The sequence below is a fragment of the Microtus pennsylvanicus genome, chromosome 4 (assembly GCF_037038515.1).
Source record: "Microtus pennsylvanicus isolate mMicPen1 chromosome 4, mMicPen1.hap1, whole genome shotgun sequence".
NCBI classification, from domain to species: Eukaryota; Metazoa; Chordata; class Mammalia; order Rodentia; family Cricetidae; genus Microtus; species Microtus pennsylvanicus.
In genome coordinates, this window is record NC_134582.1 from 43,622,879 (window position 1) to 43,648,275 (window position 25,397).

The window sequence follows — 25,397 nt, forward strand, 5'->3', positions numbered from 1 at the left end:
AGACAACCAATACAGGGTGCAGGTACCTGGTGACAGATGCCATCTAAGTTTCAAGCTTCAGGTGACATAAGTTTGGTATTCACCCAAGCAAAGTACATCAACATGGAGTCTCAATTAAAAATCAAAAACACCTTCGGACATCTATGGAAAAGACCTTTCATACCTGATGGGTTCCTCAGGGAACTAACTGGGGCCCAGACCTCTGTCTCCTGACCACTGGCTGCCTCCCAACTGCATTGTACAGGACCCAGCCATCAGTTCCCACACTCCGATTCCCTGTCACACCGACAGACCTCGAATGCACCAAGTCTGTCCTACCTTGGGCCCTTTGTCTCTGGCTTTTCCCTCTGATGCTCCTGGAGAGATTATAATCAAGGTCTCAGTTTAAAGGTCACTTCTCTGTGGAGGCCTTCCCGGACCTCCAGAGCTGTAATTCAGACAAGCTGTCCAGAAACCTTTCAGAACTCAGAGGCCAGGTGGTTTTCTGGCTCAGAACTATCTACCAACACATACGCCAGCCCTGAAAAGACTCCCCAGTATTCCCAAAGCACCAAAGAAGTCAGAAACAAAGGCACACTCAAACACTTGTGAATGACCAAATGAGTGAATGAGTGACCCCTGGACAAGCTGCCAAGTGTGTGACCATGAACAAAACATTGAAATTCTCTGGACTCTAATTTCCTAATCCAGAAAAATGAGGGGGCTGCATTGCTCCGGCTCTAAGATTCTACAGTCTTTTCAAAAGCAGCGCGATATTTTACGATCTTTACTCATTGCTCACGCTTCTCTCAACTAATTATTTGAGGAATTTCTCTTCAACAAAGCATTATTTTCTCTAAATCATATGCATGCCCTTCACAACGGCAACAACACAGAAAATGCCAGAGGCTCTTGGTGGACACAGTAAAGAACTGCCTGGACAACGTGAGGGACAGAAAAGAGTGGCTCTCCACATTTATTCCCATTTGCGTGTTTCTTAATTTTGAAAGCATCCACTTCTACAGAGTACATTTTAACACTGCAGTGTGGTAACAGTTCCGAACTTACCTGATTTTTATTGCTAACTGGTATTGTTTACTTAGCTTATGTAAGTCTAGCCCATAAATCAACTACAAGTTTCTGGAGTTCACAAAGGTGTGCTGACCAGTTGATGAGCGGTTCTCAACCTCAGTTGCACATGAGAATCTCCAGGGGAGCTTTGCAAATCTCTGGTCCTGATCCCAGACATCAGTGTTTGTGAAGTCCCTCAAGTTATCCCAGCAGGTACCCATGCTGAGATGCCAGCCCTAAGGAGACTCAGAATGCTAGTCCTTGGTGCTCTCATGGGAAGCATGACAACCAGTCCTCATCCCAGTATGATTAGCACTGTCAGCCTCGACAAGACCTGTGTTCTCATCTACCAAAGCACAGTAAGGAGGAACCGGACTAACGACAGAGCACAGACGCCACTCTTGGCCCACAGTGACTGTCCAGACACATGTGGTGCATGCAGAGTCTGAGCAATGAACCACATGTTCAGAAATCACAATGGACAGCAAAATATCTCACAACCATGGCTCCTCCAAAAGGGTACAACTTCGCTGAGCTGAGCCAAACTGATGATAAAGCTGTCCCACGGTGAGCACGGTGGGAAGAGGCTTGTGATGGCCAGAAACTCGGAAGCAGACAGCAGAGAGTAATAATAAAATTGCAGAGGCAAGTTGAAAAAAGCATAATCCAGTCATTGTTCCCCTACCGCAGGCCACAGCAATTTGCAGGGTATTCATGGGTGATTTGCTGACCATACTGCCGCCCCCAAATATTGACATGACCCTGAGTCAGACTCAGAAGAACCATGTCCCTATCTAGGGCACCAGCATGTGCACACTCATGCTTTCACCGGCCCTACCACTGCCACTGGTGCTCCAGTTTGGGCTCAAGCGAGCAGCAGTCGGTAGTCAGAGGAGGTAGGGTCTCTGCCAGGCAAATCCCCACATCTTTTGGTGTAATGTCAATTTGGGTTTGAATCAAAACTGCACAACCTATCAACCATGAGAGCCTGGACACAAGGTGGCCCCTGTGAACCTCAGTATCTTCATCTGGAAAACTGGGAGGACACAGAGGGGACGTCACAGCTATTACAGGAGCTACGGAGAACAGGTCAGGCTCTGGCTGCACACTGTCTTGGTCCTGACAGCTCATGCTGTCAGCAACTGCTACGGAAAGAGAAGAAACGTGCTCCAATTTTGGCATCTTTCTGGGACTGCCTACCTGGAGATGAGCCCCTACCCCCACCCCAGATGGAAGCCAGTGTGAAGCCTGCTGGGGGCTTCTCACCAGGCTTCCCTCCTGCTACCTGGGGGATGTGGGAAATGCAAAGGGACCCCACCCACTAACGACAGCAGATGCCGATTTGAAAGCACTGAACCTACAGGTCAGCATCGGCTTCTTGAATTTGCAGGCTCTTTCTGAGGTGCTCCTGCAGCCACGTTTCTTTGCCAGGATGCATTTTCTGACTGCCAGCTACGTGGCAGGTGCCCTGGGGCCAGAGTGAAGCAGTGATGCTGTCCCTGAATGATCACTGGATGGGTTTAATGAGGCATGGAGAAGTAGACTGGGACACATGCTTTCTCTTTCAGCCAGATTCCGAAAAGTTAACAAAGCCGAAAGCACTCCCCTAAAATCGTACGTGCGTGCGTGCATGCATGCATGCGTGTGTGCGCGTGTACATGCTTCTGTGTGTGTGCATGTGTGCCAAAGGTTGACATTAATGTTATTCCTCAGTTATTTGCCTGCTTTTCCACCTTACTTTTTGAGACAGTCTTCTACTGAACCCAGAACTCACCAATTTGGACAGACTGACTAGCCAGCAAACCCTAGTGTTGAGGAGCTGCGGGCTGTGTTCCTGCCTCCCCATCTCCTGGTCGCCTGGCTAGCTTATGCCCTGAAATAACAACACACAAATTATATTCTTGGCCCATTATATCTAGCCTCTTCTCGGCTAACTCTTGTGCCTGGACTAGCCCATTTCTAATAATGTGTAGCACCCCAAGGTGAGCTTACCGGGAAGATTCTAGCCTACGTCCATCCTGGGTCGGAGCTTCATCGCGTGTGCCCCCGAGAGCTGAGCTATGGCGTCTGTCTGAGGCGTCTTACCTCACTTCCTCTTCCTCCCAGCATTCTGTTCTGTTTACTCCTCCCACCTATGTTTCAACCTATGAGGCCAAGCAGTTTCTTTATTACTTAACCAATGACCTTCCTCCATCACCCTAGGGATTACAGAGGTGCACCACTGAGTCCTATTTGTTACCAGGGTGCTGGGGATCTGAACTCAGGTCCTCAGGCTTATGCAGCAAGGGCCTTACTGACTAAACAATCTCCTCAGATCTTGAGAACAATGATCCTCTTCTAAAGTTATGCGCTGGTAATTCTTTAACACTCAGAGAAAATATTAAATTCTGCAAGGGTTCACAGCCTCAGAATACTCCAGAGGTAGTCTCAACTTAAACCTGGGTCTTTGCTCTCTCAAAGCATATAGACTGCCTGGGTACTCACCATGCGACTCCGCTCATCTTCAAGATTCCTGAGAACAGTGGCAAATTCTTGCAAAGATCTCGCTGGAAGAGAGAAAGAAAGAAGCCATGAGCTGAAAGCAAAATGACGGCTGTTTAAAGCAACTTACTGATTTCAATTCCTTATGCACACGGATGCCCAAAGTCAGCTGCTGTCTTCAGATTCCCTCATCTTTTAATCATTAACCACGAAAGACAGGATGACCCAGAAATGCAGGTTAATTGCTCCTGGAACACCAGCTAGAGGATTTCTCCAAGGAAAAGATCCGCCTATTCCTGAGAGTTCCCAGGACTGCTGAGGTGCTGGCAGGCTCCCAGCCCTGAGGCTGGAAGGGGCAGAGTTCCACTAAGGAGCTAAAGGATTTCCTGTCCAGGATTCAACCTCTTCAATCTTTGTTGTTGGGCTGCATCAGAATCCAACATTTGCTTTGGCACGACAACGAAACAAATAGTCCTGCGGGCAGCAGAAGCCACATCTCTGGCATCTCCTGGGTTCCTTCTCCCTGAGTTCTGGAGTCACTCGGCAATAGAATGCAGCCTGCAGCACGGCAGGCAAACACAGATGGTCTTTGCCAGAATCTTTCACTAAGGCAACAGGCACTTAGTGAAGTAGCCCCAGGACTTTAGGATACTTGGGCAATGCTCTCAGCTACTTCCCAGATGTCTTTGCTCATACCCAGATCCTGGTGTTCTGCCTGGCAACAGACTCAAAATCATCTGGACAACCTTAACTTTCCCAATTCTTGTTATTGCTTTGGTATTGGACATTGAACCCAGCCCCTCACATACACTAAGTACATGCTTTACCATTGGGGCTACAATCCCAGCTCCAGCTCTTCTTAGTTCTTCCTCCTTTTGTGGCAACAACTAAAACACCCAATATAAGAAAAAACAGACTATGAGCCCCGAGCAAGTGGTGAGTCTTGGCTGCACCAATGTTCTGTGCTCAGAGCTGCCTATGGAAGAGAGCAGAGGACACCAAAGAGGGAAGCAGTACAGCATGGTGCTATGTGGGAGCTCATCTCCACCTCTCAGTAAGGGACTTAAAGGAGAGAGGGGTGGAGACACAGGGAGCTAGTGACTGAGTCCTGTTTCTGCTCTGCAGGTGGTGACAGTCACATGGCTCCAGCCAGCTGTTACCAGGCTAAAATGGAAGGCCAACAGATCAAATCTGTGAAATTTTAGAAAGAAACAAACAAACTAGAACTTGAGAAAAGTTCAACTTACGTGGTAATTCAGTTTAAAATAAAAAGTAAAACATAGCAACATTTTCATCTCAGTCCATCAGCTAACGCTGTGCAACCCTGACCCAATTCTCTTTACCATCTGCATTCTCTCTTAGGTTCTTAGTATTGTGTCTGGGTTGAGAGAAAAAAGGAGAGTGTCACGAAGCTAGGCAGGACACTGAAGGAAGGTGGACAGGAACACCATCACAAAACTCCCAGCTTCCTCCTGCCACTGAACAGGGAGTGGAGCCAATGCAAGGAGGAGCCCCACCCTGACCTTCCTATCTGTGCCTTCCACTGCTCACTGGATTCCTTACTAACAGGCCTCCTAGCTCCAGAGAAGGCTTGCTGGAATGTTTCTGTCTCCCACGAGGGTGTGACTTACCTATACACATCTCATCATCAGTTTCTGCATCTCCAATACACTGAAATTTAAATTCATTTAAGGAATCTGCAAACTTCCGCTTTGCCGAAGACAAATCTAAGAAGATAAACAGGAAAAAAGAAATCATTGAAATTAAATTGGCCTTCCTAATTATTAACCTTTTAAGTCCTTCTGTGTATACTTAGCAAGGTTTGTTCCTGAGACCATTTCATGAAAAAAATGTTAACTTCACAACAGCCACAAATAACAGAAATTATCTCAGAGAAACTCTAACCAAACAAGTGGAAGACCTGTATGTAAAAGAACTTTAAATCTTTGAAGAAAGAAATTGAAGAAGACACCAGAAAATGGAAAGATCTCCCATGCTCTTGGGTAGGCAGAATTAACAGTAAAAATGGCAGTCTTACCAAAAGCAATCTACAGTAGAGTCAATGCAATGCCCATCAAAATTATAGCAAAATTCTTCACAGACCTCAAAAAAACAATACTCAATTTCATATGGAAAAGCAAAAAACACAGGCTAGCCAAAACAATCTTGTGCAATAAAGAAACCTCTGGAGGCATCACAATTCCTGTCTTCAAACTCTACTACAGAGCTACAATATTGAAAACAGTCTGGTATTAGCATAAGAACAGACAGGAGGACGGATGGAACCAAATTGAAGACCCGGATATCAATCCACATACCAACAAACACCTGATTTTTGACAAAGAAGCAAAAAATATCAAATGGAAAAAAGAAAGCATATTTAACAAATGGTGCTGGCATAATTTGATATCAACATGTAGAAGAATAAAAATAGATCCATATCTATCGCCACGCACAAAACTCAAGTCCAAATAGATCAAAGACCTAAACATAAAACCAACCACACTGAACCTCATAGAAGTGAAAGTGGGAAGTACACTTGAACACATTGGCAACAGGAGACCACTTCCTAAATATAACCCCAATTGCACATACACTGAGAAACAATTAATAAATATGACCTCCAGAAACTGAAAAGCTTCTGTAAAGCAAAAAACATGGTCAACAAGACAAAACGACAGCCTACAGAATAGGAAAAGATCTTCACCAACCCCACATCAGACAGAGGGTTGATCTCCAAAATATACAAAGAACTCAAGAAACTGGTCATCAAAAGAACAAATAATCCAATTTTTAAAAAATGCAGTACAGACCTAAACAGAGAAGTTTCAACAGATGAATCTAAAATGACGCTTAAGGAAATGTTCAACATCCTTAGTCATCAGAGAAATGCAAATCAAAACAATGCTAAGATTACATCTTGCACCTGTAAAAATGGCCAAGATCAAAAACACTGATGACAACTTATGATGGAGAGGATGTGGGGTAAAGGGAACACTCCTCCATCGCTTCTGGGAGTGCACACTGGTACAGCCCCTTTGGATATAAGTATGGCGATTTCTCAGCAAATTAGGAAACAACCTACCTCAAAACACAGCAATACCACTTTTCAGTATATACCCAAAGAATACTCAATCATACCATAATAACATGTACTCAACTATGTTCACAGCAGCATTGTTTGTCATACCCAGAACCTGGAAAAAAACTAAATGTCCCTCGACCAAAAAATGGAAAAGGAAAGAGTACTACACAGCAGAGAAAAAAAAAACATAATGACATCCTGAAATTTGTGGCAAATGGATGAATCTAGAAAACATCATTTTGAGTGAGGTAACCCAGACCCAGAAAGACAAATATAATATATACTCACTCGTAAGTAGTTTCTAGACATAAAGTAAAGAAAACAAGCCGACAATTCACAATCCCAGAGGATAGAGCACAAAGAGGACCCTAGGAGAGGCATACATGGATCTAATCTACATGGGTAGTAGAAAAAGACAAGGTCTCCTGAGTAAACTGAGAGTGTGGGGACTATGGGAGAGGGAAGAAGGGGAGGAGAGGAGAAAGGGAGGAGAGCAGAGAAAAATATATAGCTCAACAAAAGCAATTAAAAAATATTAACTCAAAATATTAAATACTGTCCCATAGTCACACTGATGAATATCTCAAATATCACCATAGAACCTTCGTCCAGCGATGGATGGAGATAGAGACAGAGACCCACATCACAGCACTGGACTGAGCTCCCAAGGTCCAGTTGAAGAGCAGAAGGAAGGAGAAGATGAGCAAGGAAGTCAGGATCGCGAGAGGTTGGTCCACCCACTGAAACAGTGTGCCTGATCTAATGGGAGCTCACCAAATCCAGCTGGACTGGGACTGAACGAGCATGTGATCAAACTGGACTCTCTGAATGTGGCTGACAATAAGGGCTGACTGAAAAGCCATTGACAATGCCACTGAAACTTGTTTCTACTGCATGTATTGGCTTTTTGGGATCCTAGTCTGTTTGGATGCACACCTTCCTAGGCCTGGATAGAGGGGGGAGGGCCTTGGACTTCCCACAGAGCAGGGTACCCTGTCCACTCTTAAGACTGGAGGGGGAAGGAGGAGGGTGAGTGGGGGAGTGGGAGGGGAATGGGAGGAGGGGAGGAAGTGGAAATTTTTGAATGGAAAAATAAGTAAAAAATTAATTAATTAATTAATTAAAAAAGAAAAAATAAAGAGGATATCTAGGGGAAAATAGTAAATACCTTTTTATGTAACAACACTTTATATATAATTTGTTCTAGTTAACATTTTTATTGCAATTGCTTTAACGATTCAAATCCTGTGGGATAAAGACACAATTCAGTGTTAAAGTGCTAGCCTACCATACTAAGGCCCTGCACGCCAATGGAAGTATATACATACACACATATAATTTTTAATCCTGTGTCTGCTTCCTCAAACACACTGAGAACTGTCATCTCCCTTTGACACGTGGGAATCTCACCACTTCAGGAGAACGAGGAAGAAACCTGAACCAGGACCAATATCAGACCCCAAACCCTACAGGTACATGCTGCTAAACCTTCCGTGTGGTTGTACAGCTGCCCTGTGACTCTAGCACATTCTATAGATCCAAAAGAAAGCAAGAAAAGTCTGTGTTGCCGTCTCCAGGTATAAGCACGCCTAGCTTCCTCCTCCAGCTAAAGACAGACAAGGGCCAAGTTCTCAGATCCTCTCAGACCGGTTCTCCTCAGCCCATGGCTTGACAAATTTCCATCGGAGCTATTTCCCATAGTCACCAGAAGCAGTCCTGGCAATGTTTTGTATTGGGATTTTCTTAAGAAACCAACTCCACACATGGTATCTATAATGAAAACTCTCTGGAGCCCTTGTCAAATTCAAACACTAAACTACCCTTTAAGACAGTAATAAAAGCCAGTGATCCCTCCTCAGCTTCTGTTTGGGCATAAAATCACCAAGGTGCCTTTAAGTGGCCTGACAGACAAGGCTGCTCAGAACAGCGTGCTTAACTTAATTCCACATGCAGCCTTCCTGCAGATTAGGCTAATCATTCAAATTACCATCTATCCAGGCTTCCCTCATTGAAGGGGAAATGGCATTAAGTTCAAACTCCCGGCGGAGGGTAATAGGAGGCATAACTGGTAACAAGGCCTGGATTTAATAAGATGGGAGGTTCTGGCTTCCCGGATCAACGTGACCCTCTAAATAGAAGCATCCCTTCCCTCAGATGAAGGTCATTTAGGCTGTTTCCATTCTCCAGCTATTGTGAATAGAGCAGCAAAGAACAAGGCTGAAAAACTATCTGTGAAGTAAAGGATATTGCATCCTTCAGGCATAGCCCAAGGAGTATTACAGCTGGGCCATGTGGTAGAGTTTTGAAGTGTGTGTGTGTGTGTGTGTGTGTGTGTGTGTGTGTGTGTGTGTGTGTCAATAATTAAGGAAAAAGAGACCATGAATTTGAGAGAAAACAAGGGGGACACACGAGAGGGACTAACGGAAGTGGAGAAAAAGTGAGATAATTATATTGTAATTTCAAAGCAATCGTTTTCAAAGCATCATTGACCCTCAGCACTTCCTTCTTTAGCTCCCATTTTCTTCCTTAAGGTTAAGGGTGATAATTCTCATTTTTTGATTGTATTTGCTTTGTCTCTTCTCCTGGGATGTGCGGTGCAATCTGCTCTGAGTCTGTTGCACAAGTGACATGATTTACAAACCCAGCCCTAGTGTCCCTTCCAAGCCAGAGCTGGCGTATAGCAGCATCGCCAGGCTCAGGGGGTGCTGCTGTTCCCAATGAGGAACTTGTGCTACTGACTAGATCCTGAACCACTAACCACTTTCCCACAGCTCAGAGGGCTGGGTCCTAGGCAAAGCTGTCTGTTCTGCAACACAATAGGAGGCACACAGGGTGGAGAAGAACATGGGCTCCAATTTCAAACCGCTCCCTGGAGCAGAGGCTTTCAGGAAGAGTCCAAACCTGACAGCAGGCAACTAGGCTTCTCTCAGAAGAGGATCGCCTTCAGAACACAGCTCACTCCTGGCAAGCCTAAACGTCAGAAGACCGTGGGGAGGAAGGAAACTTGAGACTCTGGACAGGCCAGAGAGGAAACAGAAAGGATGTAACTCCAAAGTGGAAGAGAAGGACCCCAGGAGCCCCTAAGCACAGACATGGCAAAGGTGATTGTATGTAGTCACGTTTTAGCTCGAACATGCCCTCAACCAGATCTCGCAAAATAAGACCTGAGCAAACAGTGTTGAGTAGGATCGCCTCACCTTCTGCCTGACAGTCCCCTTCCTCCCAAACAGGACAAAAGAGTTATGCTAACAATCACCTCAACAAAGTAGGAAAAAGGGAAAGGCGAACTGAATTTGGGCAAGTCTCCAGGGTGCACCTGAAAGGCTGGCCGGCCAGCAGCTGCCAACGAGGACGAAGGACCAGCAAACGAACAGCAAGGCCTCTGTGGGCCCTTCTAAAAGAGCTGCCCTGCCCAGTTATGGGCAGAAAGTAACCTGATTTCACTGCCCGGTGGCCCACAGCAGATGGAGAGGCGAGATCTGGGCCTGGTGGACGATGAGGTAATGAACAGAGATGGAGTCAACACAGGGCGTGGGGCCAGGGCGGACAGCTGAGTGGAACGAGAATTCCAGAGCCTGGAGCCTGGAAAGGCGCTTACCTTGGACCTGGCTGAGAAGTCTTTCAGAGAAACTACAGCAGACACCTGTTGTTTTGCTTGTTCAGGATCTGCGCCTGGCCCAAAGCGTGACATCTCCAGCTTATTTAAAGGAACTGCCCCCTCTCCACTTGCATCCTATGAGACTGGTTACAGAATGATCAATCCCAAACTCTGGCTTCCACCCCAGCCAGCTTTAGGTCCCGGGTCCGAGTTCCACTTGTCTATTTATTAGCTATGTTAACTGATCCCAGATGAGTTAGAGTGTTAGTCATTGGAACAGCCCCACAAGTGAGGGAGACCTACTATACACAAGCACTCTGCACACTTGAGACTCATCAACCCTCTGGACTGAGGTCCCTGGAATATGTGGAGGCTCCATACTGCTCACCCCCATTAAGACAGTCCCTCTGTGATATTTGGGACAATGATGAAGACATAAAGTAAGAATATTCAAAAATCACTGTTTCTTGCCTATTTCAATACAAAAGTATTAGCGGTATCTTGATGTAAATCAGCATTCTAGGCATATAGCTCTCAAAATGCATATTGCTGGAGCTTTCATTCCTAATGTAAACATGACGCAACCATGCACATTCCAGTAAGGACTGAAGAGCTGGTGCCTAGAGCTGGGTGTGTGCCATGCACCGTAGTCCCTGCTGGTTCATGTGCAGGCAGCTCAAGTCACAGCAAGGAGCCAAACAGAGTCAGTAATGTTTACTTTGCTAACTGCTGTTGCAGAACGGCAGGATGCTGGCAGGGCAGAGCAAAGAGATCACTGCCTACATCCAAGAAATACGAGACCCACTTGGGGACGAAGAAAATAAGGATATGAAAGGAGCTACAAACCTGGACCTTGGGAGATTGCTCCCAAAACCTTCTATCACTCAGGGCAGAGGAAGGTGCCCTTCTCTTCCTCGGAATGCCATGGCCTCAGCAAATATTCCTCTGCACAGAACTTGAGAAGCTTAAACCCAAGCATGATGCTTCTTTAAAACAGAAAGGTGTGTCATTACTTTTCACACACTTTATAAAGCCACCTTCACACAGCTTTATCAGTGATGTCACAGTCGATTCATTCTCCCTCCTGGATAAAACTTAACATAATTGTGCGCACTTGTCTACACCCACATTAATAAAGAACTCAAGGTAACCTTATAATTATATTTCATTTCGGTAATATGCTGCATTTCTGTGCCCTCAAAGTTATTCTAATTGCATATAACTACCCTTAGGAATTCCCTTTAGTTATGTCTTTCCCTCCAGATATAGAGTGACTGCAGTTCCTAAAAGTGGATTCTTAGGAACTTGCTAGGAGTTGGCCTCTCAGCTACAGAATGCATAAAAATCACCAACGTCCCCAGGCCTTGCTAAGGATTCCCTCCACTGGCCCATCACCCTGTCTGTGGAATGATTCTGAAGCCATTCCCTGAGTGGTTTCATCTCAAAACATACAAAGCTGCCTCAGACCCCTGGGCAATCACCTCCAAACCTGCTATGCTGCCTTGTTCGGACACAGCAACACAAGCTAGTGTACAGTACCTGAGAGTCACCGGAGAGGACCCATCATAAGAAGGGGGGGGCCTCCTGAAGGATAACCATTACTCTTTATCTCCACCCACAAGTGAAGTTCTGAAGAGCCAAATCCAAGTTCTCCCCCCATATATCATCTTCTAAGAAGATCAGCCAAGGACAAAGAAGACCCTCCCTGTCTTGCCACACAAGCTGACACCTGCCTGTCAACCTCACGCACAATGTCTGTCTCCAAGCCTATCTGTTCCGTCCCAAGTGGCTCTTAATTTTGTCAGCTCATAGCCTTCACTTCAATGCTCTCTATTCCAAATGGACATTACTATTTGCCTGGGTGGCTGCCCCAGCCTGCTCTCTGCCCTCCCCATATCTATTTCCAACCCTTTGGCAAGTTCTCTGCCCAGCTGTGTCAGACTTGTGACAGCTAGACAGAAGTCTAAGAGCCCTCACAAGGCCTGAAAGACCCTGCGAATGTGACCTGCCACCTCCTGCTCTGTTCCAGCAGAAGCCACTCTCTCCAAGAAGCCATCATTGGCTTTTCTAACCAACCTAAACCTGACCCTGTTTTTCACTTCTGGAATGAATACTAGGCAAATCCCCCTTAACAGAAATTTTGTTCCTGTAACTCTGTGATGTGCCTTAAAGTAGAAAGTCCTACCCAAGCAGGACAGTGTCCCTTGGTGCCTCGCTCCAAACTCAGCTCAAGCCTGGCTGTGAACGTGTGCTACAGAAAGAACAATGGAAGAGAACAGTGGGGTACTCCACAGATGCATCAGCCTTCACTGAAGGTGAACCTCCAAAATCCATGTTGGATGAGGAAAAAAAAGATTAAGTAAGTCAGTAAAAGCTCTCCGGCTCATGGGAATCTGAGTGGAGCCAGATGATGTGTGTGAATGGGCTCACCACTAACACAGAGCACCTCCTCTAATGCGTCAGTGAGGACAATTCTCACAAGGCTGGAGGGCATGAAGCAAAACTCTCTCTCTACCAAGGACCTCGAGAGATAAACTAGACGCAAACTAAGTGCCAATCACAGCCACATGCCAGCTCCTGGGCATCTCCAAGCCTCCAGTCAGCAGTGAAAATGAGAGTTCTTAGAAGCCAGGGCCTTTCTCACAGACAGCACACTGGAAACAGGGTTTTCCAGGCTCAGACAGTGTCTTACACCCAGCTCACTGTGCTTAGCTGTAGAGACAAAGGCTGACTGAATTTTGGCTAAACGTCATTTTGCAGCCTGAATCCCTCTATTCCATCACCAAGAAGACTATGTTGACTCTCAAAACCAATCACAAAAGCATTTGTCTAGATTCTGTGACATGGGGTGCTGCGTATGTCCACTAGGTGGCAATCAACCACATCAGAGAGTGTACCTCGGAAAGATCCTAGTCCTTGTGATGTAGACTTGCTATCTGGAAAGGAAATACCCTGAGGATGCTTGGTCCTAACTAAAGGAAGACAGTGGCCTCCAGTGGGAAGAGATGCCTGATACTCAGAGGGTGGATGCGATCTGAAATATTCTGGAAGGGTTATATTATGAAGTCACTGCCAATCATGAAAGGCGTATTATTCTTCCAGGTTTAGTTGGGGTCAGCTTAGAACACCTCTCCTCTCACTGAAACAGATGGCATACCCAGAGGCACATCAGCCAACCACGTTAAATGATGTGTACTCTGGTTATCCATCTGTGTGATTTTCCTAAAGCTATTTCTTAAATCTATATTGCCTAAATGAGGCCATAGCCAGCACTAATCCAGAAAAATGTGGTTTCGGACCAGGGTATTAAGGGTAATAAAATGTTCAGTGTTGATTCTAAAAATGAAATCAGGTGGAACAAAGGCGGGCATGACTCTTCCCAAGATGAAGGAATTGAATTAAATTCTACTTACATGGAAATACCCTGCAAGAAAAACAAGGAGTCTGAAGTCCACACAAATACACATCAAAATAGCTATGATTATGCATTGATTGATTGATTTCTAACTGTATAGCATAAACTGAGTGATTAAATTGTTCCACCTACAAGTTAGGTATTTTTCCCTCCATTTTGCAGTTAGGTTTAACCTTTTTGAAGACTACAAAGTTAAAGAAACTGTAGTATGAGCAATTGGGTCCTTCTTTGCTCTAATGCCAGTGTATCTGCAGAAGCAAAAGGACGGTTTATACGTGTCCCATATCCTTAAAGGGAATTCAAGGTAGAAGAGTCTAATTTGTACACACAAAGCTATAAGTTAAGTTAGCATGTGCTAAAGCAATCAGGGATTGGGGGGCAGCTAAGAAGTACAAGTGGGGTATTATTTCAGCTGGGGCTCTAGAGACAATGACAACACAAAGGGAAAAGAGAAAAACGGGGGTGGCACTTGAACAGAGTCTTGTTTGGATGCAGTAAGCAAGAGGTGTGGGGCAGGAGGCAGGCTCCAGAAGGTAATTCTTAAGTGAAGTGGAGCAAAAGAACATACAGAGGTGGGAGACCACCCAGAAGCGAACTTGGGGAAACAGACAGAAGGGGGCACAAAAGAAGGTCAGAATCAGCCACCAGAAGGGCTTCCATGTTACCCAAAGGAATCTAGACTTTGTCCCCTGAAGAAACTGGAACCAAGTCTTCACAGAAGAGTGGCAAGATCAGCTTCAACAATGGTGAGGCCTTTTATTAAGGATCTGCCCAGACTGTTTTAGGACACACACTCTGGCTTATCTTGCTTTGAAACCAAGGCAAGGGAAAGCCCTTGACAGAGGACACCTCACAATCTGGACCTGTGTGCACAAGAGGCTGGGCAGCCAATGAAGAGCGTGCATAACATCAGAGAAGCTCTGCCGCCTCCTGAGAACCCCAAGTCCTCTTAGGAGCGATCAGTAGCATAGCCATTATATCCAGAGTTACGTGCATAGATTATATATATATATATATATATATATATATATATATATATACACACACACACACACACACACACACATATATATATATACGCATCTGCACTTCCCAGGTATTATCAGGCTTTTTATATGCTTTAATAGGTTGAACTGTCACATTTATACAGATATGCCTATATTTGTACATTTTTATGTGCTTTATGTATTTTAATAGAAATACTAGTGTATCCCCATAATAATCCTTGCACATTTAGGTGCCTTTTAATTTTTGTAATATATTTTTTGTTTATGTATTCTATTTTATGATCCTTGTATCATGTATGCCTGCACACCAGAAGAGGATATCAGATCCCATCTAAGATGGTTGTGAGCCACCGTGTGGTTGCCAGGAATTGAACTCAGGTCCTCTGGAAGAGTAGCCAGTGTTCTTAACCATTGAGTCATCTCTCCAGCCCTCTGACTGGGTTTTACATAAGAATAAGAGCATGCTGGGTTGAGGTTTGGGGGTTTGGGGCTTTTGTTTTGCTTTCTTTTGTTTTTGCAGGGGGTGGGTGGCACATACATGGTAGACACAATTCTATGACTGAGCTATATCCACAGCCCAGAACATGTTCAAAGACAGTGTGCTACATGAAGTGCTTAGTAATCATTTGCTGATGCTGTCACTAGGGTATCAAGTGATTTAATCAATATCAAGTCAACTATGCAAAAGCCATTCCTAAAGAACCCAGCCATGAAGCAGAGACAGACACGGAGAAGTGGGTCCATTCCCATGCTGTCCTCAGGTATGATAAGGAGGAATGCTGGTACAGAAAAAAGTCCCTCAAGGAAAAGGGGTATTTGGTTAGTTAAAACAAAGAAATGTATTCTGAAAACTAACTCAGTGAGGGCACAAAAATACAGGGTATTTCCAGGATAGTACACATTGATTAATCAGTCAATCAATCTCTCTCTCCTTCCCTCCCTCCCTCTCATATACACAAATTCTCTCATACATTCTCTCCCTCATATTCTCTCTTCCTCGCTCCCTCCTTCCCTCTCATACACACAAAATCTCTCTCTCTCTCTCTCTCTCTCTCTCTCTCTCTCTCTCTCTCTCTCTCTCTCTCACACACACACACACACACACACACACACACACACACAAATTCGAGAATCTGACTCGTTTGAATGTAGATGCAAACCCCAGGTCTCCTATTTTCCCAGTTCTGTGCCTTCAGCCAAATTACTCAACCTTGCCAAGAGTCTATAAAAGTACAGGAAAACATGAACTGGCCTAAGGTATCCTGGGAATTAAAAGTGGAAGAGCCTTGCACAGGGCAATTGCACACCTACCTTCCTGCCCAGGAGCAGAAACTGAGCAGAAGGTCCATCACTGGCAAAGTAGAGAGAAGAAGATAGCAAAAATGAACCTTAGGTGGCATGACAATTAAACACTTTTGCCTCGTTGACTCACATGAGTGACCAATAACCCTCTTCCAGTGAACTACTTAAAAACTCAATTGAGAGTTTAAAGGTTTTCTTCAGATGCTCAGAAAATGTACAAACTCACAATTCCACCCCTGATGAAAAGCAAGGAGAAACCCATTTGGGGACTGGGAGATTAGCACAGTTGCAAACCATTTGCCTAGCATGCCATCTCAGGAAAAAAATAATAATAATGCAATTTTAACCCATTATTTAAAAACAAAACTAACTCAACAGTTTGGGGTATCTTCTTAAAAAAACTGATCTAGTTCAAATGAGCCTTCAAAATGCAGGAGAGGTGGGTGGTGATGTCATCAAATCCCTTTTGTGTATTGCCTGGGAGTGGGGACAACCCTAGACAGAGATGAGACAGATGAAAGGACCAAGTCAACATCCAAGACTGGGGTGCTAGGCATTGTCCTGAGACAAGCATAGTTTAGAAAGAAAAAGATAAACTAAGGAGAAATCATAGGACCAAGACAGGGAGATCACAGGTTCTAAGACAGCCTGGGCTACTTAGGGAAAAATTGTCTCAAAGGTGAAAAAAATGAGAGCATACAGGTTAGATCAAGGACCTGCAGGTAAACAAATCAGACTAGGGCTGAGAAGACCAGGGAGAGAAAAGAGTTCTTCTGTCTCACAGCAACAAAAGTACTGTGAGGTGCCTGGCAAGACCAGGTTGGTGGAAGGAGTGGGATCTGGCTTGCCTCTCCAGTCTTGGCTTTGATTATGGAAAGCCCTTCCCTCCAAGGCAGGGTTTCTCAAGATCTCCTTCGCTGTAAGCTGTGATCACCAGGGTATCTAGTCAATGCATGTTCTACCAGTCCTACAGGTCTACATGCCTGCATGAGGTCCCAGATTATGCCAGCAGTGCTGCCCCAGGCACCACACTCTCTGAAACTAGGGCTTGGATTCCCACCTAAGACCTGAAAGCGAAGATGGAAGCTGTTTGTCCTTATAGTACAATGATGACATACAAGATCTCGATAGATTCTGAAAAGATGGATGCATGAGAAAACTTAAACTGCAGTAACTATAATGGAACCTGTATTAGAAGCAGAAATAGGAGGCATCTTGCACATTCACTATATACACTGAACCCAGAGCAAGTTGCTACTTGGCACACATAGCTGGGGGGAAAAAACAAAAACAAAAACGCATTTGAAAAACCAAAAACTAATCCAGAGCTCAGAGATCTCACTGAAGAACCTTTTCTGTCTTTTCTTTGTGTTGAGAGTATTATTTTTGCATATTCATACAGCAAGGCACACCTCTTTGTTGTTCTGAGAGAGCAGTCTTAAAAACCTGATTGAGGGAACACAGGCTCTGTTAGTCTCTGCAAATAACCATAGCAACTAATACCACCCAAATAAAATGATGTCTTCTCAATGATGTGCTGGCTCAATTAGATTAAGAGGGTTACGTGTACCATCTGAAAATTTATGGTGATAAACTTCCAGCAAAAGCCAGACCTTCTTGGAAGGGTTTGTAAGTAAAAGAAAAACCTTGCCAATAATCTGAAGACAGGACACAGAGCCAGAAAAGATTCAGGCTATGAAGAACTGTAGAAGCCTACTGCTCTGCTGGCCACTGGCTTGCAGAGACAGAACCCACGTACAAACTCAACCAAACAGCTTCACAACTGAAGGCCACCATCTCTACCAGGGTCCTAGCAAGGAAGTGACATCTTGTCTCTTTCTGTGCCTTTTTTCATGAATGATGTAAACAGAAAACAAATACTGCTACCTTAGAAAAGTCTTCAGAGAAGTTCACCAAAATAACTGTAAAGCTTTTAAACAGCAATGAGGAAGACTGCGAAAAGCAGGTTCGGGCTGATAATGTGTTTCCAGGCTTTAGGAGGGTCCTCGCAGGATGCAGACCCTTCTCTAGCAAGGTCTTCATCCCTGGAGTTATACTTGAGAATGAATACCTCAGCATTGTCAAATCCAACAGCCTTCTGTCTTTCCAGACACGCCCCCAGACCAGACCCACCTCTTCTAGGTCTCTGCAATCACACCTGCATCAAACAAATCCAGACAAGCAAGAACCTCAAACCACAAGTGGGGATGCCAAGGCCAGTCACCTCCCTGTCACCTCTCACGCTTTCCTAGCAAAGGACAAACGGAAAAAACAAAACCTAACTCTGCCCAGATAATCAGAGTCTAACTGGCACTCAGCAGTTCCTCAGGAACAGCATTTGCAGCAATAGCCACGTATCAGTCCTCCTGCAGCTCCCATCAACAACCAAGACGAACTTGAAAGTAACCAAGGGATACAGCACAGGGATACAGCACAGGGAATAAATTAAGGTCTTCAACTATCCATGCCTGTACTGGGGCTTTGGAACAGGCTTCTAGGACACAAAGATCCATCTCCTCAGTGCCAATGTACCCTGTTTCTACAGGGGAGGAGGAGCTACAAGGAGAGCTGCACCTGAAGGCTCCTCTGAGAAGAGAAATGGCACAAGGAAGTGCTTAGCACAGGGCCTGGACTGCAGTAAGCACTCGATAAACCAGGGGGATTATATCAGACAGCTTTGTGTAATGAGGTCATAAATAAAGCACCAGGCAAATTTCTGTTCGTAAAGAGGTCCAGCCAGCCACCCAGCGGCCTCCTCGCCATTTGAAGGGTCCCACCACACTGACTTCTGGCCCTCCTTCACTCAGCAGGATGCAGCAGGATGCATGAACCTAATCCCAGGCATAGCTCACATCCTTCTCAACACATAACCAGGCAACAGCTCCCAGCACCAGAATAAGTTCAGTTAAAAAGAAAACTCCATTGTCTCCCCCTGGACTCAATAAACATTTCCTGAAGAAAAAAACAAAAAAAAAAAAAAAGCACTCAGCATTCTGAACAGAGCCACACCTAATAACATTCTCAGAAATCAGTTCCACTTCCTTGTATCCCTTTTGATGCTGACATTTATCCCACGTCCCTGCTGCTGCTGCACCTCAAGGGAAGCTTGTGCCCTGGTGACGAAATAAGGAGATCCAGGTGGGCAAATATCTGTGTTTCTCAGAGATTCCCTTGGGAACCTCTTCTACACAGTACTCGCTTATGCCTCAGCACTTCTCAGGGCATCCCCTGCTCCAGCCACCACACAATGTCAGAGGCCAAAGGCTAGTGTTTCTCAAACCACAGGATCACTGGTGATAGGCTTTCCTGCAGAGCCCACTTAGCCACCTCAATCCCAAGATCTAGGGGCTGTAATCAGACGTCTGGGCTTCCCAGGAAAGGTTTCATTTAATTTTTTTATATTATAATATAATTACATCATTTCCCCCTTCCCTTTACTCCCTCCAATCCCCAGCAGGGACCCCCACACACCTTGCTCTATTTATAATCCATGGCCTCTTTGTCTTTAATTGTTGTTACATGTGTGTGTGTGTGTATGTTCCTAAATAGAAAAATACAACCTGCTGTGTCTATGTAATGAATGCTACTTGTACATATGTATGCATGTATGTATGTGTGTGTGTGTGTGTGTATGTATATATGAATGTATGTATCTGCATATTTTCCAGGGCTAACCATTTGGCACTGGGTAACCAATTGGTGGGCTGTTCCCTGGAGAAGACTGTCCCACTCTCTGCATTACTTACTTCCTGTGGTTCTCTGCCTTGGGCTGAAGACACTGGGGTTGCCCCACCCACATCAGCAAGTCTACTGGTGTCATTCTTGTTCAGGTCATGTCGATGAGACTTCTGACAATTTCTAGGATATGAAAATCTCACAGCAAATCCCTGTTCTTCTGGCTCTAACAATCCTTGTACCCCTTCCTCAGAAATGGCGCCTGAGCCTAAGATTCAGGAGTTGTGTTGTAGATGCATCCACTGGGACTGGACTCCACACCTCTGCATGTCAATAGGCTGTGGTTTTCTGTAATGGTCTGTATCTATTGCAAAGAGATGTTTTGTTGATGAAGGATGAGAGCTACTCTTATCTGTGGGTTTAAGGACAGATATTCAAAATGTAGTTAGGGATTAGATGACTTAATAAAGCGGTGATTTACTTCACTATACCTGGGTAGTTGGCCTGGTTTCCAGAACGGGGTATGATTTCTGTCTTGCTGAGCAGGTCTCCAGTCCAATTAGAAAGAGAGCTGTTGGCTACTGCCAATGCACTGCCAAAGTGCCATGACTGTGCCCTTGGGGTTATTGTGCCATAATGGTGCCAAGCAGTTTCATGCTTGCTAAAGTTCAGGAACTGTCATGCACTAAAACTTTAGAGCATCTAGTACCAAGCAGCAATAGCGGAATGGTTGCTGATTACAAAGGTGGAGAACCTGAGGCCAATTTCATCCTTGAACAGCTGACAGAGGTCTGCAAGTGTTCCAAGAAGAGTCAACTCATGTTCAAGACGAAATAAACCATGGAAATAGCAGGGGTGGGAGGAGGGGATGCAGTTCAAGTGAAAACTTACAAATTCCAAATCTAGACAATAGGAAGGAAGGAAGGAAGGAAGGAAGGAAGGAAGGAAGGAAGGAAGGAAGGAAGGAAGGAAGGAAGGCAGGTTAGCTCCCAAGAGGAGCCAGATAATTCAGCAGGTAAAGGCTCTTGTCACCAAGCTTGACTACTTGAATACCATCACAGGAACATGTGGGAAGTGAGCACTGACTGCTGGGTTGTCCTCTGACCTCCATGTATGTACTATGACATATGCAGGCACGTGTGCAGGCAAGCCAAACTGGTGTGGCAGGTTCTTCTGTCTATGTGTTGCTTTTATTGGTTAATGAATAAAGAAATTGTCTTGGCCTGTTGATAGGGTGGAACTTAGGTAGGCAGGGAAGATGGAACTGAATACTGAGAGAAGGGAGGCAGAGAGAGAGATGCCATGGAACCACTGGAGACAGACTTGGGGATTTTACCTGGTAAGCCACTGCAACATGGCGATACACAGATTAATGGAGATGGGTTAAATTAATGTAAGAGTTAGCCAATAAGAAGCTAGAGCTAATGGGCCAAGCAGTGATTTAATGAATACGGTTTCTGTGAGATTATTTCAGTTCTGTGCGGCTAGGACGAACAAGCAGTTCCTTGCAACACCAAACAAACACAATTAATCAATCAATCAATAAGCAATGTTCTTCACTGTTTCATTCAGAAGGTCAGCAGGACCATGGCCCTGTTCGATGCCCAGTTTCTAAAGCTTGGCACATGGGACCAGGAGCTGAAAAATGGCTCAGTGCTGGCTACACAAAAACCCACTGGGAAACCAGGCTTCTCACAACATCCAGCTGCCTTTGGCATCTGGAGGACTAGGTATGCTTGAACCACAGGCCCAGCTGGGGTTGTCAGAACAGGCTCTGCCCCAATCACTTATCTCTGACACACAGGCCCAAGTGAATCTGAGAAATAGGCTCACAGGAAAGCTGAAAATGGAAAGAGAGCCTGAGGCATAGGCACGTGGCGTTCAGTTTTGCAGGACCCTGTGCTCAGAAGTGGATGCTTAATCCACTGCTGTCATAGCTGTCTTACAACTTCAAATATTTTTATTTTTTACCTTGTATTTTGTAAATGAAGTCCAGCAGGATATGGAGCACATGTGTGAACATAGATATGTACAGTTAAACTGTTACAGTATTCCTGGATACATAGTCCTTTGATGCCCACAATTCCGGGGCACGTGTGGGGTGGTATGAGGGAACTTAGAATTAAAATAAGTACCAAAGAAACCTCTACAGCTGTAGAAGTGGGACCTGGTGGTCATGAAAGGCCACACCTGCTCCAAGAAGGCAACAGCATGTGAAAGGGCTCGGGCAGCCCTAGGACCTAACAGAGCCTTATTTACGCCCACTTACCCTCTATACAAGTCTGGTGCTGATGCAGACCATGACAAGGGACTGGAAAGGCCAGGCAACCCATGGTGCCTTTCCTTTCGGTCCCTTCTTTCTCATCAGTAAGCTAAGAGAGGGCAAGCTGGGGATGTGCAGGCATTGAGACATGCAGCGCTTCCACTGCTATTGGTACTGAGTACTCGCAGAGTACAAAGTACGGCTGGTATAATTTTGATGACGCTGCATCTGAGTCATTTAAACTTACATTCAAGATCAGCACTGTGGAATATAAAGATGAACAGGAAATGCATACTAATAATTTAAATACTCCTTCTGAGAACATTGAATTACAAATTAAAATACCACAAGTCAACAGGAAAGAAGCTTTCTATTTTAATATCTTTTATAGCATTTATGTTTGAATTTTTTTAACAAGGAGTCACGAAGATTATGTGTCATAACCTAGGGATTTCTTTAATAATACCTCAGATAAAACTCCCCTTCTCTCCCATCAGTACCTTCAGGAGTGCCACCCTTATGACATCACCATCTCTAGCCAATTCTTATCTAGCCAGCTATCTTCCTCCCCTCCAGACATCTCACTCCAGTCCACAAAATGTACTATGCAGAGGGCAGACCTGATCTTGTTGCTGCTCCTCACCAGCACCCTTCCCAAATGTAACTGTTCCCACTCCCTTCGAGACAAAACTGTCTGCAGGACCCATTAGGCTGGCCCTCTGTCTGTGGCACAGCTCCCAGGCAACATTCACATTGCTCCTTAAATGTGTCAGGAACCCTCCAGCCACCCGCCTAGCCTGCCCCCTCTTGGAGCCCTCATCGCCTCCATGTGTCTTCTTCAGAGAAACTGTCTCATCCATCCCCTGGCATGAACTCTCTTTATCCTTACAACCCCTGTCCCACTCTTGTCTGAGAGTAAAGGTTTTCTTGAATCGGGTGGCCGTTTAATGTGTACTTTCCTGGTGCCATTACACACTCCAAGAAGCCAGTAGCCATGCTGCTTTGCTCATCAAAAGGAAAATCATCACAGTCCTAGCATGCAGCGAGCTCCCAATGATGTTTTAAACTGCTTACAATTACATTTATTTATTACTTGTTTGTATGCGTGTACACATGCATGTGTGGGTGCCAGTGCCACAGCACGTGTGTAGGAGTTGAAGGACAACTTTCAGGAACCAGTTTTTTCCTTGCACCATGTGTTTCCTGAGGACGCAACTCATGGCATCAGGCTTAGTGCCTTTGCCTGCCGAGCCGTCTCTCTGGCTGCCCAACAACACCCTTAAATTCTAAACAGATACTCGAAAAGAACGTTGACTTTCCAAGTTCATTCAGTAAAATGACAAACCCTGTGGTTCTCTTGTTACAGAAAGAGAACACAGAATGAGAAAGATGAATTACAGAAATAGAGGCAAAATAGTCATCCATTCCTTCAGGACACAGAAAACAATCAGAACCCATTTCCTGGGTTTAGTCCTAAAGTCACAAAACATGCGTTCCCCTCACACTCGTTCTTTACCCAACAAGAGGCTTCTGATGTTTTCCAGACACCGCTAGTGTTATTTTCAAGCCACTGTGTCTACAGCCAATGATAGGCGCAAATTTACCTTGAGTAAATGGAGGAGATGAGGACAGAATTTTAAATAGCTAATATCATGGGAAGCGGTGCCAATTAACATCAAGTAAATGAAGAAGTCATCCTTCCTAATACATCATGTGTCACTTGAAGGAATACACCCATAAGTATGCCCTGTGGGTAAGTGTTTCTCAATCTGGCCTTTCAGTTCACCTGAATCAGGCATCCCAAGTTAATGAATAAGAAATCTGAGAATCAAATCTACACTCTGCCTTTTAATAAGTTCTCCAGATGATTGTCAAGCAGATTGAATTTCTGTCACAGGAAGACACTGCACACAAGTCTAAATACCAGAGAACTGGACGAAGCTAGCAACAGGGAACCTGGGAAAGGAGGGAAATAAGAAAAGGAAAGCAATGGCCTCTGATGGACCGGGAAAGTCCCTGGCAACACGCCTCCAAGACAGCAGCAGGAAGCTGTTCCCACAGAAAGAAGGACCATGGAAAAACCCCAGGCCATTGTTTGCTGGGTCATTAATTATTTTGTCCATGTTACTCTTGTGGGCATTTCCTCCTATCTCAAGGTGCACTTAGGAGAGTTAAGAAATCGTGACATATTCCCCTTGCTGCAGGAAGGCCAGGGTGAATCTGACAGGGCAGCTTCTCATGTTCTTATGGCTCCTTTGGGGTATTTGACAAGCAACCTGTGATGGTAGTCAGGAATTCTGGCTGCCGTTCTGTCCACCCTCTCTGTCTGTCCAGCCTTTGGCCAGACTCCCCACACCCACCCATCAGAAACTGAGGAATGAAAAGACTACATCCTACACTGAGACGACAGGAACATCCAATCCACAGCCAAACTGTTGCCATCTTCAGAGCTGGGCTGAGCAGATTTGCCAAACATCATCATAGCTGTGCTTGTTGACTATTAATGTTCTCTCTTTGAAGGAGGGGATAGAGAGTCATGGGATCTTCACTGAGTATCCATCATCCCTCCCAACCAGTTGTATGCAATTCTGCCCTAATTGCACTTCATCTCTGGGCCTCTGGGAGGTCAGAGTATATAGCTAGGGAAGAATAAGAAGAGGCGCTCCCTCAACCCTGTCATGGGAAAGCTATCATCCCTGTTAGAAGCAAACCTCCCAGTGTGGCTGCTTTAAGGATACCTCTGCCCTATGACCCCTCACCCACTGTTCTGTAAATTAGCCTAATGAACTCACTAATATCCCCAGGAGACTTTGATGGAATCAAACCTTGGTTTGTTATGGGAACCTTGGGAGGAGAGGTAAATGTTGTTTATGTCTTTCCTGGGAAAGGAATTTTAGCAATAGTTTACCCAAACCTGCCAGGTGACTTTATTTGGAAGACTCTTTGACAATGTCATCAATTACAGTTCAGCCACACTAGATAAAGATGGGCCTTAAATGCAATGACTAGTGTCCCTGTATGAGAAGAAAAATAGAAGGGGAATGCCCTGAGTGCAGGGGCAGAAACTAGGGTGATAAGAGCTAGAAGCCCCAGGAGTACCAAGGCCAGCCAAAGCCTCTACAGTCTAGGAAGGTGAATGGAACAATCCTCTCTGGGGTCTTCAGGGCAAATGTGTCCAAGCAGACACCCTGACTTCAGATTTCTGTCCCTAGAAAGATGAGGAAACAAACCTGTGTGGCAGTCCTAAGAAACTAATAAACCTCCTTTCTTAAGATCTTGGGCTTTAAAGTCATATTATTACTAAATTTAGCCACTCTGCAATAGCAAGAGGAATCCTTTCTCTGCCTCCCAAGGGGCTGCGCCAGCCTCATCTGGAGCCCCTCGCCATGGCCCTCCACTTGCAAGCCTAACTCCTTCCCCACACCAGCGCCTTCACAAGCTCTTCCTGGACCTGAACGTACTCTCCTCAACCCAGATACGACTGAAACCTAGCTCCCTTCAGGAAACCCTGTAAGGTGTGG

General features: G+C 45.1%; 1 protein-coding gene across 4 annotated transcripts in view; it reads right to left on the reverse strand.

Moving 5' to 3' along the window:
- Positions 1–25,397, reverse strand: part of Arhgap26 (Rho GTPase activating protein 26) — a 411,283-nt gene that overhangs the window by 287,067 nt on the left and 98,819 nt on the right. For all 4 annotated transcript variants that reach the window (XM_075968780.1, XM_075968779.1, XM_075968783.1 and 1 more), the window contains exons 2-3: positions 5,163–5,258; positions 3,535–3,596 (exon numbers count right to left, since the gene is read on the reverse strand). In XM_075968780.1, coding sequence (XP_075824895.1) covers positions 3,535–3,596; positions 5,163–5,258 — 158 coding nt within the window. The remainder of the gene's footprint in view (positions 1–3,534; positions 3,597–5,162; positions 5,259–25,397) is intronic.